This window comes from Eubalaena glacialis, chromosome 15 (assembly GCF_028564815.1).
Source record: "Eubalaena glacialis isolate mEubGla1 chromosome 15, mEubGla1.1.hap2.+ XY, whole genome shotgun sequence".
Classification (NCBI taxonomy): Eukaryota; Metazoa; Chordata; class Mammalia; order Artiodactyla; family Balaenidae; genus Eubalaena; species Eubalaena glacialis.
In genome coordinates this window covers 35,094,206-35,115,842 of record NC_083730.1, presented here as the reverse complement: position 1 = coordinate 35,115,842, position 21,637 = coordinate 35,094,206, and the positions used below count along the sequence as shown (strand labels likewise).

Here is a 21,637-nt window from a genome sequence, read left to right as displayed (position 1 = left end):
CTTAGGTTACTTCCATGTCCTGGCTATTGTAAATAAAGCTGCAATGAACATTGTGGTACATGATTCTTAGAACACTCCCTAACACCATACACAAAAATAAGCTCAAAACGGATTAAAGACTTAAATGTAAGGCTAGACACTATAAAACTCTTAGAGGAAAACATAGGCAGAATACTCTATGACATAAATCACAGCAAGATCCTTTTGACACACCTCTTAGAGAAATGGAAATAAAAACAAAAGTAAACAAATGGGACCTAATGAAACTTAAAAGCTTTTGCACAGCAAAGGAAACCATAAACAAGACAAAAAGACAACCCTCAGAATGGGAGAAAATATTTGCAAACAAAGCATTAACAAAGGATTAATCTCCAAAACTTACAAGCAGCTCATGCAGCTCAATGACAAAAAAACAAACAACCCAATCCAAAAATGGGCAGAAGACCTAAATAGACATTTCTCCACAGAACATATACAGATTGCCAACAAACACATGAAAGAATGCTCAACATCACAAATCATTAGAGAAATGCAAATCAAAACTACAATGAGGTATCACCTCACACCAGTCAGAATGGCCATCATCAAAAAATCTACAAACAATTAATGCTGGAGAGGGTATGGAGAAAAGGGAACCCTCTTGCACAGTTGGTGGGAATGTAAATTTATACAGACACTATGGAGAACAGTATGGTGGTTCCTTAGAAAACTAAAAATAGAACTACCATACGACCCAGCAATCCCATTACTGGGCAAAAACCCTGAGAAAATCACAATTCAATGAGCCTTTTAACTTCTTCCGTAAGCTGTCTTTTCAGTTTCTTTTCCATCAAGGATGGTATGGACTCTTTCTTGTGGATTTCCCTCACTAAGCCATGAAAGGCATCATCAGTGCAGAATCTGAGGGCTGCAGAGGTCTCAAAAAAAACCACAGTTATATTCTTGGGACAGACTCGAGCCTTCTTCCATAGAGACCTAAGGGGAAAGTAAACTATACTAAAAAGAGAGAAAGGGAGAGACACTTCAATCAAAAAGTATGTTCTCTACCAGTGTTGTAGGCCTCGGTTACATGTAGGCCTTGGTTACATGTAAAAATGCGAGAATTTTTTTTTTTTTAATTTTTATTGAAGTATAGTTGGTTTACAATGTTGTGTCAGTTATGTTAGCTTCTACTATACAGCAAAGTGAATCAGTTATATGTATACATATATCCCCTCTTTTCTGGATTTCCTTCCCATTTAGGTCACCTCAGAGCACTGAGTAGGGTTCCCTGTACTATACATTAGGTCCTCATTAGTTATCTATTTTATACATAGTATCAATAGTGTATATGTCAATCCCAATCTCCCAGTTCATCCCATCTCCTCTTTCCCCCTTGGTATCCATACGTTTGTTCTCTACATCTGTGTCTCTATTTCTACTTTGTAAATAAGATCATCTATACCAATTTTTTCAGATTGCACATATATACGTTAATATACAATATTTGTTTTTCTCTTTCTGACTTACTTCACTCTGTATGACAGTCTCTAGGTCTATCCACGTCTTTACAAATGACCCTATTTCGTTCCTTTTTATGGGTGAGAATTGGTTTTTAAGGGAAGACTCCTAGAATTTCTGAACTTGAAGGACAGATAGGAAATCAGAACCTCTGAAAGGGCAATAGAAGAGAACTGATTAAAAATGAAACTGGAAACCACTCTCCAGACTTCAAAAGAAATAACATAGCACAGTAGTCAAAAACATGGCTTTAGGTTAAAACTACTTGGTTTCAAGGCCTAGCTCTACTACTTTTTAGCCTTGCAAATCTGAGTAAATATCTTAACTTTTTGGTCTCACTGTTCTCATCTGTAACATAAGATAATAACACCAGCCCCAGAGGCTCTTTGTTAGGGTTAAATGAGATCACCTATAAAAGATACATTGAAGGTGCTGGGCACATGTTAAAACTCTATAACTATTAGTTATTATTAGTTGTAGTCTTAAGTGGAGCTCGTAACTCTAGACTCTTTTTTTTTTTTTTAATTAATTTCATCTGCTTTTAGTCTTTTTTTTTTGTAGTGTTTACACACTGAGATTTTTTTTTAATAGTAATCTTTTATTTATTTATTTATATATATATATTTTTTATTTTTGGCTGTGTTGGGTCTTCATTTCTGTGCAAGGGCTTCCCCTTGTTGCGGCAAGCAGGGGCCGCTCTTCATCACAGTGCGCGGGCCTCTCACTATCGTGGCCTCTCTTGTTGCGGAGCACAGGCTCCAGACGCACAGGCTCAGTAGTTGTGGCTCACGGGCCCAGCCGCTCCACGGCATGTGGGATCTTCCCAGACCAGGGCTCGAACCCGTGTCCCCTGCATTGGCAGGCAGATTCTCAACCACTGTGCCACCAAGGAAGCCCACTCTAGACTCTTAACTGGAGCTCAGCTCCAGGCTGTTAGTTGGCTTCTACTTTGTCCCTCCTATCTTCTTATCCTGGGACTCTGGCTGAAAGAGCACATCTTACCTGGACTATGATGTTCCTATGATGGAGAACAGGTAGGCAGAAGGTAGAGATAACTGCACCCACATCCCATGGTCAAAGACAAATGGAGAAATCTAAAGTCAATGAAGCAGGATGTATACTCAGCTCACAATGAATGATGGAAATGATGAGGAAAAAAACAAATTGTAAAGAAATAATAGAAGGTACCAAAATCAGTTATATTTAAATGCAGTACACTCTCAAATTAAAAAAGACAAAGATTATCAGAACAGATTTTTTAAAAGCACTTGTAATTGAAACATCTTACACGTAAGGATATAGAAATAGTAAAATTTGAACGGAAATTAATACAAAAAGAAAGCTGATACACTGACTTAATATCAGACAAAGTACATAGTATTTAAAAAATTGCTAGAGTTAAAGGGAGTTGTATTATGATGATAAAAAGATTAATCTATCAGGATATTATATTTTGTATACACTGAAAATGTAGCCTCAGTTTATGGTGAAGAAAAGTTGATAGAATAAAAATTGAAAATTATAGTAAGATATTTTAACACATCTCCTTCAGCAATTGAAAGAATAAGTAGGAAAAACATCAATAAAAATATGGAAACTTAGAACAAGCAACACAATCAATCTAATATACATATATAAGATGTTGTACCCAACAACTGAAAAAGTCACATTTTCTTCAAATGAACCTGGAGCATTTATAGAAATTGACTTCATGCTAAGGTATAAAGCACTTCTCAAAGCATAGCAAAGAATCAAGTTCATAGCATACTCCCAAACAAATGAAATTAATCTGGAAATTAATTTTTAGAAAGATAACTAGGAAATTCCCAGATATTTTAGGAAAAAAATATATTTCTACATGGTCAATAGGTCAAAAATATATTACATAAAATTTAGAAAATATTTGTAACTGAACAATAATGAAAATACCACATATCAAAACTGTGGGATATCGAAAACATTGTTTAGAATGATGTTTATAGCATTATATGAATGTTTTAGAAAGGTAGAAACACAAATTTGATGTTACTATTGCAATTGTTTTGGGGCACCACAAACCACGCTCATATAAGATGGAGAACTTAAGCAATAAATGTTGTGTGTTCTGACTTCCCCACCTACTGGCTGTTCCCCCATCTTCTTCCCTTGCCTCAGGCCTCCCTATTCCCTGAGACACAACAATATATTAAAATTAGCCCGATTAGTAACACTACAATAGCTTCTAAGTGTTGAAGTGAAAGGAAGAGTAACACATCTCTCACTTTAAATCAAAAGCTAAATATGGTAAAGCTTAGTGAGGAAGGCATATTGAAAACAAAAACAGTCCAAAAGCTAGACCTCTTGTGAGGGTTAGCAAAGTTGTGAATGTGAGGGAAAAGTTCTTGAAGGAAATTAAAAGTTCTACTCCAATGAACATACAAATGATAAAAAAAATGAGACAGCCAAAAGGCTGATATGGAGAAAGTTTTAGTGGTCTGCCTAGAAGATCAAACCAGCCACAGCATTCCCTTAAGTCTAATCCTGAGCAAGACTCTAAATCTGTTCAATTCTATGAAAGTTGAGAGAGGTGAGGAAGCTGCAGATGAAAAGTTTGAAGCTAGCAGAAGTTGGTTCATGACATTTAAGGAAAGAAGCCATCTCCATAACATCAAAGTTCAAGGTAAGCAGCAAGTGCTGATGTAGAAGCTGTAGCAAGTTATCCAGAAGATCCAGCTCAGATAATAAAGGTGCCTATACTAAACAATAGATCTTCAAAGTAGATGAAACAGCCTTATATCACAAGAGTCTACCATTAGGACTATCATAGCTAGAGAGAAGTCAGTGTCTGACTTCAAAGGACAGACTGACTCTGTTGTTAGGGGCTAATGCAGCTGGTGACTTGAAGTTGTAGGTAATGCTTTTTTACCATTACAAAAATCTTATGATCCTTAAGAATTATACTAAATTGACTGTGCTTCTCCTCTATAAATGGAACAACAAAGCCTGGATGACAGCACATCTGTTTACAATATGGTTTACTAAATATTTTATGCCCACTATTGAGACCTACTGCTCAGAAAAAAAGATTTGTTTCAAAATATGACTGCTCATTGACAATGCACCTGGTCACCAAGATCTTTGATGGAGAGGTACAAAGAGGTTAATGTTTCCATGCCTGCTAACATATCCATATGTCCACCCATAGATCAGGGAGTAATTTTAACTTTCAAGACTTATTATTTAAGAAACACAGTTCATAAGGCTATAGCTTACTGCTATAGATAGTGATTCCTCTGATGAATCTGTACAAAGAAAACTGAAAATCTTTTGGAAAAGATTCACCATTCTAGATGTCATTAAGAACATTCATGAGAGAGGAGAAGATGGCGGAAGAGTAAGACTAGGGGATCACCTTCCTCCCCACAGATACATCAGAAATACATCTACACGAGGAACTGCTCCTATAGAACACCAACTGAACGCTGGCAGAAGACCTCAGACTTCCCAAAAAGCAAGAAACTCCCCACATATCTGAGTAGGGCAAAAGAAAAAAGAAACAACAGAGACAAAAGAATAAGGATGGGACCGGCACCAGTGGGAGGGAGCTGTGAAGGAGGAAAGGTTTCTGCACACTAGGAAGCCCCTTCACGGACGGAGACTGCAGGTGGCGCAGGGGGGAAGCTTCGGAGCCATGGAGGAGAGCGCAGCAACAGGGGTGTGGAGGGCAAAGCGGAGAGATTCCCGCACAGAGGAGCGGGGCCGACCAGCACTCACCACAGCCTGAAGGGGTTAGCGCACCACAGCTAGCCGGGAGGGAGTCCGGGAAAAGGTCTGGAGCTGCCGAACAGGCAAGAGATTTTTTTCTTGCCTCTTTATTTCCTGGTACACGAGGAGAGGGGATTCAGAGCGCCGCCTAAACGAGCTCCAGAGACGGGCGCGAGCCGCGGCTATCAGCGCGGACCCCAGAGACGGGCATGAAACAATAAGGCTGCTGCTGCCACCACCAAGAAGCCTCTGGGCAAGAACAGGTAACTGTCCACACCTCCCCTCCCGGGAGCCTGTGCAGCCCGCCACAGCCAGGGTCCCGTGATCCAGGGGCAAATTCCCCGGGAAAATGCACGGCGCCTCAGTCTGGTGCGACGTCACGCTGGCCTCTGCTGCCGCAGGCTTGCCCCGCATCCATACCCCTCCCTCTTCCCAGTCTGAGTGAACCAGAGCCCCCAAAGCAGCTGCTCCTTTAACCCCGTCCTGTCTGAGCGAAGAAGAGACACCCTCAGGTGACCTACACTCAGAGGTGGGTCCAAATCCAAAGCTGAACCCTGGGGGCTGTGATAACAAAGAAGAGAAAGGGAAATTCTCCCAGCAGCCTCAGAAGCAGCTGATTAAAGCTCCGCATTCAAATTGATGTACCTGCATCTGCGAATACCTGAATAGACAACGAATCATCCCAAATTGAGGAGGTGGACTTTGAGAGCAAGATATATTACTTTTTCCCCTTTTCCTCTTTTTGTGAATGTGTATGTGTGTGCTTCTGTATGAGATTTTGTCTGTATAGATTTGCTTTCACCATTTGTCCTAGGGTTCTGTCCGACGGTTTTTTTTTTTTATGTTAAAAAATTTTTTTTCTTAATAACTATTTTTTATTTTAATAACTTTATCTTATTTTATCTTACTTTATTTTATTTTATCCTCTTTCTTTCTATCCATTTTTTCTCCCTCTTATTCTGAGCCGTGTGGATAAAAGGCTCTTGGTGCTCCAGCCAGGCATCAGGGCTGTGCCTCTGAGGTGGGAGAGCCAACTTCAGGACACTGGTCCACAAAAGACCTCCCAGCTCCACGTAATACCAAATGGCAAAAATCTCCAAGAGATCTCCATCTCAACACCAAGACCCAGCTACACTCAACGACCAGCAAGCTACAGTGCTGGACACCCTATGCCAAACAACAAGCAAGAAAGGAACACAGCCCCACCCATTAACAGAGAGGCTGCCTAAAATCATAATAAGGCCACAGACACCCCAAAATACACCACCACACGTGGACCTGCCTACCAGAAAGACAAGATCCAGCCTCATCCACCAGAACACAGGCACTAGTCCCCTTCACCAGGAAGCCTACACACCCACTGAACCAACCTTAGCCACTGGGGACAGACACCAAAAACAATGGGAACTACGAACCTGTAGCCTGTGAAAAGGAGACCCCAAACACAGTAAGATAAGCAAAATGAGAAGACAAAAAAACACACAGCACATGAAGGAGCAGGGTCAAAAAACACCAGACTTAACAAATGAAGAGGAAATAGGCAGTCTACCTGAAAAAGAATTCAGAATATAATTAGTAAAGATGATCCAAAATCTTGAAAATAGAATAGACAAAATACAAGAAACATTTAACAAAGACCTAGAAGAATTAAAGAGTAAACAAGCAACAAAGAACAACACAATAAATGAAATTTAAAATACTCTAGAAGGGATCAATAGCAGAATAATTGAGACCGAAGAAAGGATAAGTGACCTGGAAGATAAAATAGTGGAAATAACTAGTGCAGAGGAGAATAAAGAAAAAAGAATGAAAAGAACTGAGGACAGTCTCAGAGACCTCTGGGACAACATTAAACGCACCAACATTCGAATTATAGGGGTCCCAGAAGAAGAAGAGAAAAAGAAAGGGACTGAGAAAATATTTGAAGAGATTATAGTTGAAAACTTTCCTAATTTGGGAAAGGAAATAGTTAATCAAGTCCTGGAAGCACAGAGAGTCCCATACAGGATAAATCCAAGGAGAAACACGCCAAGACACATATTAGTCAAACTATCAGAAATTAAATACAAAGAAAACATACTAAAAGCAGCAAGGGAAAAAAACACAAATAACACACAAGGGAATCCCCATCAGGTTAACAGCTGATCTTTCAGCAGAAACTCTGCAAGCCAGAAGGGAGTGGCAGGACATATTTAAAGTGATGAAGGAGAAAAACCTACAACCAAGATTACTCTACCCAGCAAGGATTTCATTCACATTTGATGGAGAAATTAAAACCTTTAAAGACAAGCAAAAGCTGAGAGAGTTCAGCACCACTAAACCAGCTTTACAACAAATGCTAAAGGAACTTCTCTAGGCAAGAAACACAAGAGAAGGAAAACACCTACAATAACAAACCCAAAACATTTAAGAAAATGGGAATAGGAACATACATATTGATAATTACCTTAAATGTAAATGGATTAAATGCTCCCACCAAAAGACACAGACTGGCTGAATGGATACAAAAACAAGACCCGTATATATGCTGTCTACAAGAGACCCACTTCAGACCTAGGGACACATACAGACTGAAAGTGAGGGGATGGAAAAAGGTATTCCATGCAAATGGAAATCAAAAGAAAGCTGGAGTAGCAATTCTCATATCAGACAAAATAGACTTTAAAATGAAAACTATTACAAGAGAAAAAGGAGAACACTACATAATGATTAAGGGATCGATCCAAGAAGAAGGTATAACAATTGTAAATATTTATGCACCCAACATAGGAGCACCTCAATACATAAGGCAAATACTAACAGCCATAAAAGGGGAAATCAACAGTAACACAATCATTGTAGGGGAGTTTAACACCCCACTTTCACCAATGAACAGAACATCTAAAATGAAAATAAATAAGGAAACAGAAGCTTTAAATGATATATTAAACAAGATGGACTTAATTAATATTTATAGGACATTCCACCCCAAAACAACATAATACACATTTTTCTCAAGTGCTCATGGAACATTCTCCAGGATAGATCATATCTTGGGTCACAAATCAAGTCTTGGTAAATTTAAGAAAATTGAAATCATATCAAGTATCTTTTCCAACCACTACGTTATGATACTAGATATCAATCACAGGAAAAGATCTGTAAAAAATACAAACACATGGAGGCTAAACAATGCACTACTTAATAACGAAGTGATCACTGAAGAAATCAAAGGGGAAATCAAAAAATACCTAGAAACAAATGACAATGGAGACAAAACTTCCCAAAACCTATGGGATGCAGCAAAAGCAGTTCTAAGAGGGAAGTTTATAGCAATACAATCCTACCTTAAGAAACAGGAAACATCTCAAATAAACAACCTAACCTTGCACCTAAAGTGATTAGAGAAAGAAGAACAAAAATACCCCAAAGTTAGCCGAAGGATAGAAATCATAAAGATCAGATCAGAAATAAATGAAAAAGAAAGGAAAGAAATGATAACAAAGATCAATAAAACTAAAAGCTGGTTATTTCAGAAGATAAACAAAATTGATAAACCATTAGTCAGACTCATCAAGAAAAAAAGGGAAAAGACTCAAATCAATAGAATTAGAAATGAAAAAGGAGAAGTATCAACCGACACTGCAGAAATACAAACGATCATGAGAGATTACTACAAGCAACTCTATGCCAATAAAATGGACAACCTGGAAGAAATGGACAGATTCTTAGAAATGCACAACCTGCTAAGACTGAAGCAGGAAGAAATAGAATATATGAACAGACCAATCACAAGCACTGAAATTGAAACTGTGACTAAAAATCTTCCAACAAACAAAAGCCCAGGACCAGATGGCTTCACAGGCGAATTCTATCAAACAGTTAGAGAGGAGCTAACACCTATCCTTCTCAAACTCTTCCAAAATATTGCAGAGGGAGGAACACTCCCCAACTTATTCTACGAGGCCACCATCACCCTGATACCAAAACCAGACAAAGATGTCACAAAGAAAGAAAACTAAGTCCAATATCACTGATGAACATAGATGCAAAAATCCTCAACAAAGTACTAGCAAACAGAATCCAACAGCACATTAAAAGGATCATACACCATGATCAAGTGGGGTTTATTCCAGGAATGCAAGGATTCTTCAATATACGCAAATCAATCAACGTGATACACCATATTAACAAATTGAAGGAGAAAAACCATATGATCATCTCAATAGATGCAGAGAAAGCTTTCGACAAATTTCAACACCCATTTATGATAAAAGCCCTGCAGAAAGTAGGCATAGAGGGAACTTTCCTCAACATAATAAAGGCCATATATGACAAACCCACAGCCAACATCGTCCTCAATGGTGAAAAACTGAAACCATTTCCACTAAGATCAGGAACAAGATAAGGTTGCCCACTCTCACCACTATTATTCAACATAGTTTTGGAAGTGTTAGCCACAGCAATCAGAGAAGAAAAAGAAATAAAAGGAATCCAAATCGGAAAAGAAGAAGTAAAGCTGTCACTGTTTGCAGATGACATGACACTATACATAGAGAATACTAAAGATGCTACCAGAAAACTATTAGAGCTACTCAATGAATCTGATAAAGTAGCAGGATACAAAATTAATGCACAGAAATCTCTTGCATTCCTATACACTAATGATGAAAAATCTGAAAGTGAAATTAAGAAAACACTCCCATATACCATTGCAACAAAAAGAATAAAATACCTAGGAATAAACCTACCTAAGGAGACAAAAGACCTGTATGCAGAAAATTATAAGACACTGATGAATGAACTTAAAGATGACACAAATAGATCAAGAGATATACCATGTTCTTGGATTGGAAGAATCAACATTGTGAAAATGACTATACTACCCAAAACAATCTACAGATTCATTTCAATCCCTACCAAACTACCACTGGAATTTTTCACAGAACTAGAACAAAAATTTCACAATTTGTATGGAAACACAAAAGTCCCCGAATAGCCAAAGCAATCTTGAGAACGAAAAATGGAGCTGGAGGAATCAGGCTCCCTGACTTCAGACTATAATACAAAGCTACAGTAATCAATACAGTATGGTACTGGCACAAAAACAGAAATATAGATCAATGGAATAGGATAGCAAGTCCAGTGATAAACCCACGCATTTATGGTCACCTTATCTTTGATAAAGGAGGCAAGAATATACAGTGGAGAAAAGAGCCTCTTCAATAAGTGGTGCTGGCAAAACTGGACAGGTACATGTAAAAGTATGAAATTAGAACACTCCCTAACACCATACACAAAAATAAACTGAAATGGATTAAAGACGTAAATGTAAGGCCAGACACTATCAAACTCTTAGAGGAAAACATAGGCAGAACACTCTATGACATAAATCAAGCAAGATCCTTTTTGACCCACCTCCTAGAGAAATGGAAATAAAAACAAAAATAAACAAATGGAACCTAATTAAACTTCAAAGCTTTTGCACAGCAAAGGAAAGTACAGACAAGGCGAAAAGGCAACCCTCAGAATGGGAGAAAATATTTGCAAACAAATCAACGGACAAAGGATTAATCTCCAAAATATATAAACAGCTCATGCAGCTCAATATTAAACAAACAAACAACCCAATCCAAAATTGGGCAGAAGACCTAAATAGACATTTCTCCACAGAACATATACAGATTGCCAGCAAACACATGAAAGAATGCTCAACATTATTAATCATTAGAGAAATGCAAATCAAAACTACAGTGAGGTATCACCTCACACCAGTCAGAATGGCCATCATCAAAAAATCTACAAACAATAAATGCTGGAGAGGGTGTGGAGAAAAGGGAACACTCTTGCACTGTTGGTGGGAATGTACATTGACACAGCCACTATGGAGAACAGTATGGAGGTTCCTTAAAAAACTAAAAATAGAACTACCATACGACCCAGCAATCCCACTACTGGGTATATACCCTGAGAAAACTGTAATTCAAAAAGAGTCATGTACCAAAATGTTCATTGCAGCTCTATTTACAATAGCCAGGACATGGAAGCAACTTAAGTGTCCATCCACAGATGAATGGATAAAGAAGATGTGGCACATATATACAGTGGAATATTACTCAGCCATAAAAAGAAAGGAAATTGAGTTATTTGTAGTGAGGTGGATAGACCTAGAGTCTGTCATACAGAGTGAAGTAAGTCAGAAAAAGAGAAACAAATACCATATGCTAACACATATATATGGAATCTAAGGAAAAAAAAAAAGGTAATGAAGAACCTAGGGGTAAGACAGGCATAAAGACACAGACCTACTAGAGAATGGACTTGAAGATATGGGGAGGGAGAAGGGTAAGCTGTGACAAAGTGAGAGAGTGGCATGGACATATATACACTACCAAACGTAAAATAGATAGCTAGTGGGAAGCAGCCGCATAACACAGGGAGATCAGCTTGGTGGTTTGTGACCACCTAGAGTGGTGGGATAGGGAGGGTGGGATGGAGGGAGATGCAAGAGGGAAGAGATATGGGAACATATGTATATGTATAACTGATTCATTTTGTTATAAAGCAGAAACTAACACACCATTGTAAAGCAATTATACTCCAATAAAGATGTTAAAAAAAAAAACGAAACAATAAAGTACTTTAAATTAAGGTATGCATTTTTTTTCTGACATAATGCTATTGCACACTTAATATACTACAGTATAGTGTTAACATAAATTTTATATGCATTAGAAAACCAAAAAGTTTGTGTGACTCACTTTTTTTGTATTTGCTTTTTTGTAGTGGTCTGGAACTGAACCCTCAGTGTCTCTGATGTATGCCTGTATGGTAATTTTTCCAGAGCTAAATGTTTTAACATCCACAGTAAATTGGTTATGTAAGTCTCTAAATAGATTCAGATCACATCAGATTATATTTTTTTTCACGAAATGAATTGATTCTTGTCAGATTTTGCAAGTAACTACATCAAGAAAAGCTTTATCTTTCATATTATTTACATTTCTGAAATCAGATAACAGATTGTGGACCTGTGTTTTTAGTGAGAAGTTTCAGCATCATAAAAATTGAAAATTATCCCAAATTAATATATAATTTCAATACAAATACATTCAAGTCCTGAAATCTTTTGAATCATAGAATGTCATACAGAGATACTAAAATTAATAGGGAAGAATAAAGGTAAAAATAAAAAAGAAATATTTGAATTCTAGTAAGAAGGAGGTAAGGAGGAAAGGAACAATAACGATGATGTTGAACTCACTCTTTTAAGGCTCTCTGTAAAGCTGTAGCAGTTTAAGCAATGGGGGTATTAGTTAAGAGCTAGAGAGACCAATAAAATTCAATAAAGAACCAAGGAATATGGTCAAAATATATATGGGAGTTTGATATATTATTGGGGTTGCATTCCAAACCAGTGGGGAAATGAAAGTGCATTCAATGGTACACTGACATTGAGTTATCATTTTAGATTATTTTTGATGTATTATTTCAAAGAGATTTTTCCACCAACACAGGAAGGTGATTTTTCTTTGGGGAGAATAGAAGTAGAAAGGGATTGGAGCTAAGTTTTTCATGAAATACACAATTCTTTTACACATATGAAAAATCTTACTATACAAATACACATATATATTAGCTAAGTGTTTCCTAATTATAAAAATGTAGCAACACAAATAAACCATTGGAAACATCAAAATTCAGTCCAATATTATAATCAAGCTTAACCTAAAATAAAATTGGAAAACCGATTCTATGCAAAGATTGTTATTGAAATATTATACAGCAAAACAGCACCTTAATAGATGACATAACTGCATATTTTATTATTTGTAGCAGGCTGAAGAACATATATTTAACTCCATGACTATGCATTACTTTGGGAGGTAACTTAGGAATCATGAACCCTCTATTTCAAAGTATAAAATGTAGTTGCATATACCCTTAGGTTCATTATCAGAATATTAATTCCATGTTATTTAAATGAATAACTCAGTAAATTTTATACTCATTATAAAAAAGTCTAAATGGAATTTAAATTTAGTAAAATATTTGATCTCTTCTTTAAAAAAATTCTTACTAGATCAGTGACCTAAAGCTTTCTATTTTTAGAAAAAATATTAACATGAAAGCATATTTTAAAAATAAATTTCCACATTTCAATAAATTCCATCTCATACGTTTATTGACAAATCATACATTTGTCATTTCTACCTTCGACCTTGAAATTTATATACTATAACTTCAATGGAAAAACTTGAGTCCAAACATGTAAGAAAAAGTAAGTTTAAGAAACATTAATTTTTACAGATTTCTGGGCTTTTTCTTAGTAATTATGAGTCAGTTTGAAGGCTATAAATATTGCAATAGTATCACTGAGAGTAATTTTTTTTTTTTTTTTTTTGTCCACTAGTGGTGTCTGACTGATTCAGCAATTACAGCTTCTGTATCAGAGCTCAAAACCAGGATGATTAACATATTTTTCTAAGATGTTATATCTTGTCTCTATAAATTTCAAGTAAAATTAAATATTTTTAAATCACAAATATTCATCCACATGCTATAGTAACTGCTAAGAAAGAAGCATAGTGTTATAAGGGAATTAATTTTTTTTTTAATTTACCAAGTGAGGAGTTTCAGGTCCAGAAAGCTTAAACACACATCTAATTAAGGTAAAACAACCATCAAGTTCTACTCTATTCCATCAAGTATTATTTCCAGTCCTTCTTACTATTTCCAGTGGGGGTCTTTCCAGTTCCCTTTGCTAGTACAATATTTCATATATAGTATATATGTGGAATAATTAATTATACTGATGTGAGGTGTTACAACTTAAGATGATTCTTAAATGGTAAAAAATTGGCATAGAATATTTTACATTACATTTACATAAAGGGAAAAATTTAAATAAGTGCAGAAAAATAAGAAAAATTAAATATTGTAGAAAGATTATTTGGGGGGGAGGAACAATTGGTGCAGATATTATTATAACACCATGCCCCTCCATTAAAAAGAAAGGGCATTTGTGATTAAACATACCACCTGGAGGCCTTAGAAAGCATTGGAAGAAAAAAAGGAATAAAGAAAAATGTTTCATACAAGTAATAAAAATTACAGTAACCCAGGGAAACCATCTTTTTAATATATGTGACCTTTTCCACCAAGGAAGATCACCATATAATATGCCAGGTACTCCCTGAAATGCCATTTCCCATCTGCCAGAGGAGGCATTTGAATACAGCAACAGCTGCATAGGGGGTTGATGAGACTACTGGGGCACAATGGCTAGCAGAGCCTGTTCTAGTCCAGGCCCAGCTGCTAGTGAGAAGTGACAAGCATACTGGGCAATTAGAATTCCAATCCCAACAATCTGCTGACTTCAGGAGCTTCATTGTTCTTCACATCTTTTTCATCTTATACCCGAGCTGGGTAAAAATAAACTAAATTAAATTATTGTAAGGTATTCATGGTAATAGTGGTGTTCTGTAAGCTATATAATTCTTAATATCACAAAAGGAAGCTCTGATAATGCTCTGCTATAATTGCTAAACTTGAATGATGAAAGATTGGCAGAAAGATGGTTGTGACTCCTCCAGGAGAAGCTTCACAAGAAAAATTACCTTCATGGTTAAGACTACTGGGCACTGTTAAAATATTTAGTGTACAGAACAAACTCTTTGGGATTTGTTTTAAATTTTTTTAATATCTCCCTGTCTGTGTTTCACTTCATTCTTATCCATGGAACTATTAATTTTTATTATATAGCCTACATCATCACAGTAACAGGAATCATAGTTTCCTTAGAAGTTTGGGGCCAGCATGTTATTTGAAGGAAAAGCTACCTAAACTTAGATTGTTTAGTTTTCATTTTGTTTAGTTGTATAATAGTATTGATCATTTTAACAGTATGAGCAGCCATGCCAGTTTCCTTGAACAGCTCCAGTGAAAGTGCTTTTGATTGATTAAACCTGATTTATTTATTTAATCTGTGAGTCATTTGTTTTTTAGAAGTCACCTTCCATTTGAAGATAAGTGCATATTTCCATTACTCTGGGAGACTGATATAAAAAGATATTGCTGCAATTTATGTCAGAGAGTGTTCTGCCTATGTTTTCCTCTAAGAGTTTTATAGTGTCTGACCTTACATTTAGGTCTTTAATCCATTTTGAGTTTATTTTTGTGTATGGTGTTAGGGAGTGTTCTAATTTAATTCTTTTACATGTAGCTATCCAGTTTTCCCAGCACCACTTACTGAAGAGACTATCTTTTCTCCATTGTATATCCTTGCCTCCTTTATCAAAGATAAGGTGACCATATGGGCGTGGATTTATCTCTGGGCTTTCTATCCTATTCCATTGATCTGTATTTCTGTTTTTGTGCCAATACCATGCTGTTTTGATGACAGTAGCTTTGTAGTATAGTCTGAAGTCAGAGAGCCTGATTCCTCCAGCTCCATTTTTCTTTCTCAAGATTGCTTTTGTTATTTGGGGTCTTTTGTATCTCCATGCAAATTTTAAGATTTTTTTTGTTCTAGTTCTGTGAAAAATGCCATTGGTAATTTGACAGGGATTGCACTGAATCTAGAGATTGCTTTGGGTAGTATCATCATTTTCACAATATTGATCCTTCCAATCCAAGAACATGGTATATCTTTCCATCTGTTTGTGTCATCTTCAATTTCTTTCATCAGTGACTTATAATTTTTGGAGTACAGGTCTTTTGTCTCCTTAGGTAGGTTTATTCCTAGGTATTTTATTCTTTTTGTTGCAATGGTAAATGAGATTGTTTCCTTAATTTATAGTCTGATCTTTCATTGTTAGTATATACAAATGCAACAGATTTCTGTGTATTAATTTTGTAACCTGCAACTTTACCAAAGTATTTAGCTCTAATAATTTTCTAACAGTTTTCTAATAATTAGAATAATAATAATAATTTTCTGGTAGCATCTTTAGGGTTTTCTATGTAGAGTATCATGTCATTTGCAAACAGTGACAGTTTTACTTCTTCTTTTCCAATTGGGATTCCTTTTATATTTTTTTTCTTCTCTGATTGACATGGCTAGGACTTCCAAAACTATGTTGAATAAAATTGGTGAAAGTGGATATCCTGGTCTTGTTCCTGATCTAAGAGTTTTTGTTTTTGTTTTTTTTTTCAGCTTTTACCATTGAGTATAATGTTAGCTGTAGTTTTGTCATACATAGCCTTTATTATGTTGAGGTATGTTCCCTCTATGCCTACTTTCTGGAGAGTTTTTATCATAAATGGGTGTTGAATTTTGTCAAAAGCTGTTTTTGCATCTATTGAAATGATTATATGGTTTTTGTTCTTCACTTTGTTGATATGGTATATCACACTGATTGATTTGTGGGTATTGAAAAATCCTTGCATCCCTTGGATAAATCCCTCTTGATCATGGTGTATGATCCTTTTAATGTATTGTTGGATTTGGATTGCTAGTATTTTGTTGAAGATTTTTACATCTATGCTCATCAGTGTTATTGGCCTGTAATTTTCTTTTTTTTTTTTTAATTCAAACAGAAAGTCACAAAAATTATAATCATCCTCATCAGTTCACTCAGTCCCATGTGATTAACTTTTTTTTATCTTGATCTTTTGTTAGCACTTTTATGAGTTCATCAGTTTTTCATTAGAGTTCTGAAAATGCTTATTCATTCAGTTCAGCAGTACAGTCAGTTACCAGAAACCTGTACTTGTCAGAGTCTTTTCCATGAATTCCTTGAAGATGAAACCCTTTTATAGGAACATATTTGCAAAAGCATCAGAGTACACCAGAACTGTCTGTAAATGACAAAAGACTTAAAAATGACAATGGTTAAAGATTTGATGAAAGTTCATAATAATACAATTGACAAAGAAATTTAGTTATTTCTGAGATATACATTTTAAAGTAATAACTAGAATTACGAATTATAACATTATACCAGAACATATAAGATTTTTAGAAATTTCATGTAATGTCTGAAACATTTATATTAACATATTTACATACAAATAACCCAATGAAAGTTTAGTATTAGTTGTTTTGTTTGTTTTTTTATACTGCAGGTTCTTATTAGTCATCAATTTTATACACATCAGTGTATACATGTCAATCCCAATCGCCCAATTCAGCACACGACCATCCCCACCCCTCCACAGTTTTCCCCCCTTGATGTCCATATGTCTGTTCTCTACATTTGTGTCTCAACTTCTGCCCTGTAAACCAGCTCATCTGTACCATTTTTCTAGGTTCCACATACATGCGTTAATATACGCTATATGTTTTTCTCTTTCTGACTTACTTCACTCTGTACGACAGTCGCTAGATCCATCCTCGTCTCAACAAATGACTCAAATTTGTTCCTTTTTATGGCTGAGTAATATTCCATTGTATATATGTACCACAACTTCTTTATCCATTCATCTGTCAATAGGCATTTAGGTTGCTTCCATGACCTGGCTATTGTAAATAGTGCTGCAATGAACATGGTGGTGCCTGTGTCTTTTTGAATTATCGTTTTCTCTGGGTATACGCCCAGTAGTGGGATTGCTGGACCATATGGTATATCTATTTTTAGTTTTTTAAGGAACCTCCATACTGTTCTCCATAGTGGCTGTATCAATTTATATTCTCAGCAACAGTGCAAGAGGGTTCCCTTTTCTCCACACCCTCTCCAGCATTTGTTGTTTGTAGATTTTCTGATGATGCCCATTCTAACTGGTCTGAGGTAATACCTCATTGTAGTTTTGATTTGCATTTCTCAAATAAGTACTGATGTTGAGCACCTTTTCATGTGCTTCTTGGCCATCTGTATGTCTTCTTTGAAGAAATGTCTATTTAGGTCTTCTGCCCATTTTTGGATTGGGTTGTTTGTTTTTTAATATTGAGCTGAATGAGCTGTTTATATATTTTGGAGATTAATCCTTTCTCCGTTGATTCGTTTGCAAATATTTTCTCCCATTCTGAGGGTTGTCTTTTCATTTTGTATATGGTTTCCTTTGCTGTGCAAATGCTTTGAAGTTTCATTAGGTCCCATTTGTTTATTTTTGTTTTTATTTCCATTACTCTAGGAGGTGGATCAAAAAAGATCTTGCTGTGATTTATGTCAAAGAGTGTTCTTCCTATGTTTTCCTCTAAGAGTTTTATAGTGTCCGGTCTTACATTTAGGTCTCGAATCCATTTTGAGTTTATTTTTGTGTATGGTGTTTGGGAGTGTTCTAATTTCATTCTTTTACATGTAGCTGTCCAGTTTTCCCAGCACCACTTATTGAAGAGACTGTCTTTTCTCCATTGTATATCTTTGCCTCCTTTGTCATAGATTAGTTGACCATGGGTGCATGGGTTTATCTCTGGGCTTTCTATCTTGTTCCATTGATCTATGTTTCTGTTTTTGTGCCAGTACCATATTGTCTTGATTACTGTAGCTTTGTAGCATAGTCTGAAGTCAGGGAGTCTGATTCCTCCAGCTCCGTTTTTTTCCCTCAAGACTGCTTTGGCTATTCGGGGTCTTTTCTGTCTCCATACAATTTTAAGATGATTTGTTCTAGTTTCGTAAAAAATGCCATTGGTAATTTGATAGGGATTGCATTGAGTCTGTAGATTGCTTTGGGTAGTATAGTCGTTTTCACAATATTGACTCTTCCAATCCAAGAACATGGTATATCTCTCCATCTGTTGGTATCATCTTTAATTTCTTTCATCAGTGTCTTATAGTTTTCTGCATACAGGTCTTTCGTTTCCCTAGGTAGGTTTATTCCTAGTATTTTATTCTTTTTGTTGCAATGGTAAATGGGAGTGTTTCCATAATTTCTCCTTCAGATTTTTCATCATTAGTGTATAGGAATGCAAAAGATTTCTGTGCCTTAATTTTGTATCCTGCAACTGTACCAAATTCATTGATTAACCTTAGTAGTTTTCTGGTGGAATTTTTAGGATTCTCTATGTATAGTATCATGTCATCTGGAAACAGTGACAGTTTTACTTCTTCTTTTCCAATTTGTATTCATTTTATTTCTTTTTCTTCTCTGATTGCTGTGGTTAGGACTTCCAAAACTATGTTGAATAGTAGTTGTGAGAGTGGACATCCTTGTCTCATTCCTGATCTTAGAGGAAATGCTTCCAGTTTTTCACCATTGAGAATGATGTTTGCTGTGGGTTTTGTCGTATATGGCCTTTATTATGTTGAGGTAGGTTCCCTCTATGCCCACTTTCTGGAGAGATTTTATCATAAATGGGTGTTGAATTTTGTCAAAAGCTTTTCTGCATCTATTGAGATGCTCAAATGGTTTTTATTCTTTAATTTGTTAATATGGTGTATCACATTGATTGATTTGCGTATATTGAAGAATCCTTGCATCCCTGAGATAAATCCCACTTGATCGTGGTGTATGATCCGTTTAATGTGTTGTTGGATTCTGTTTGCTAGTATTTTGTTGAGGATTTTTGCATCTATGTTCATCAGTGATATTGGTCTGTAATTTTCTTTTTTTGTAGTATCTTTGTCTGGCTTTGGTATCAGGGTGATGGTGGCCTCATAGAATGAGTTTGGGAGTGTTCCTTCCTCTGCAATTTTTTGGAAGAGTTTGAGAAGGATAGGTGTTAGCTCTTCTCTAAAAGTTTGATAGAATTCACCTGTGAAGCCATCTGGTCCTGGACTTTTGTTTGTTGGCAGATGTTTAATCACGGTTTCAATTTCATTCCTTGTGATTGGTCTGTTCATATGTTCTGTTTCTTCCTGGTTCAGTCTTGGAAGGTTATACCTTTCTAAGAATTTGTCCATTTCTTCATGTTGTCCATTTTATTGGCATACAGTTGCTTGTAGTAGTCTCTTAGGATGCTTTGTATTTCTGCAGTGTCTGTTGTAACTTCTTTTTCATTTCTAATTTTATTGATTTGAGTCCTCTCCCTCTTTTTCTTGATGAGTCTGGCTAATAGCTTATCAATTTTGTTTGTCTTCTCAAAGAACCAGCTTTTAATTTTATTGATCTTTGCTATTGTTTTATTTGTTTCTATTTCATTTATTTCCACTCTGATCTTTATGATTTCTTTCCTTCTGCTAACTTTGGGTTTTGTTTGTTCTTCTTTCTCTAGTTCCTTTAGGTGTAAGGTTAGACTGTTTACTTACGATTTTTCTTGTTTCTTTAGGTAGGCTTGTATGGCTATAAACTTCCCTCTTAGAACTGCTTTTGCTGCATCCCATAAGTTTTGGATCGTCGTGTTTTCATTGTCATTTGTCTCTAGGTATTTTTTGATTTCCTCTTTGATTTCTTCAGGGATCTTTTGGTTATTTAGTAACGTATTGTTTAACCTCCATGTGTTTGTGTTTTTTACGTGTTTTTCCCTGTAATTGATTTCTAATCTCATAATGTTGTGGTCAGAAAAGATGCTTGATATGATTTCAATTTTCTTAAATTTACTGCAGCTTGATTTGTGACCCAAGATGTGATCTATCCTGGAGAATGTTCCGTGCGCACTTGAGAAGAAAGTGTAATCTGCGGTTTTTGGATGGAATGTCCTATAAATATCAATTAAATCTATCTGGTCTATTGTGTCATTTAAAGCTTCTCTTTCCTTATTTATTTTCATTTTGGATGATATGTCCATTCGTGCAAGTGAGGTGTTAAAGTCCCCCACTATTATTGTGTTACTGTTGATTTCCTCTTTTATAGCTGTTAGCAGTTGCCTTAAGTATTGAGGTGCTCCTATGTTGGGTGCACATATATTTATAATTGTTATATCTTCTTCTTGGATTGATCCCTTGATCAGTATGTCTTGTCCTTCCTTGTCTCTTGTAACATTCTTTATTTTAAAGTCTATTTTATCTGATATGAGTATAACTACTCCAGCTTTCTTTTGATTTCCATTTGCATGGAATATCTTTTTCCATCCCCTCACTTTCAGTCTGTATGTGTCCCTAGGTCTGAAGTGGGTCTCTTGTAGACAGCATATATATGGGTCTTGTTTTTGTATCCATTGAGCAACCCTGTGTCTTTTGGTTGGAGCATTTAATCCATTCACGTTTAAGGTAATTATTGATATGTATGTTCCTATGACCATTTTCTTAATTGTTTTGGGTTTGTTTTTGTAGGTCCGTTTCTTCTCTTGTGTTTCCCACTTAGAGAAGTTCCTTTATCATTTGTTGTAGAGCTGGTTTGGTGGTGCTGAATTCTCTTAGCTTTTGCTTGTCTGTAAAGCTTTTGATTTCTCCATCAAATCTGAATGAGATCCTTGCCGGGTAGAGTAATCTTGGGTGTAGGTTCTTCCCTTCCATCACTTTAAGTATATCATGCCACACTCCCTTTTGGCTTGTATAGTTTCTGCTGAGAAATCAGCTGTTAACCTTATGGGAGTTCCCTTGTAGGTTATTTGTCATCTTTCCCTTGTTGCTTTCAATAATTTTTCTTTGTCTTT

At 36.0% G+C, this 21,637-nt stretch overlaps 1 protein-coding gene across 1 annotated transcript in view; it reads right to left on the bottom strand.

Moving 5' to 3' along the window:
- Positions 1-745: 745 nt before the first annotated feature.
- RIT2 (Ras like without CAAX 2) overlaps positions 746-21,637 on the bottom strand; it is a 567,177-nt gene continuing 546,285 nt past the window's right edge. Inside the window, 3 exon segments of the mRNA XM_061169231.1 lie at positions 746-815; positions 817-926; positions 928-975. Coding sequence (XP_061025214.1) covers positions 746-815; positions 817-926; positions 928-975 — 228 coding nt within the window.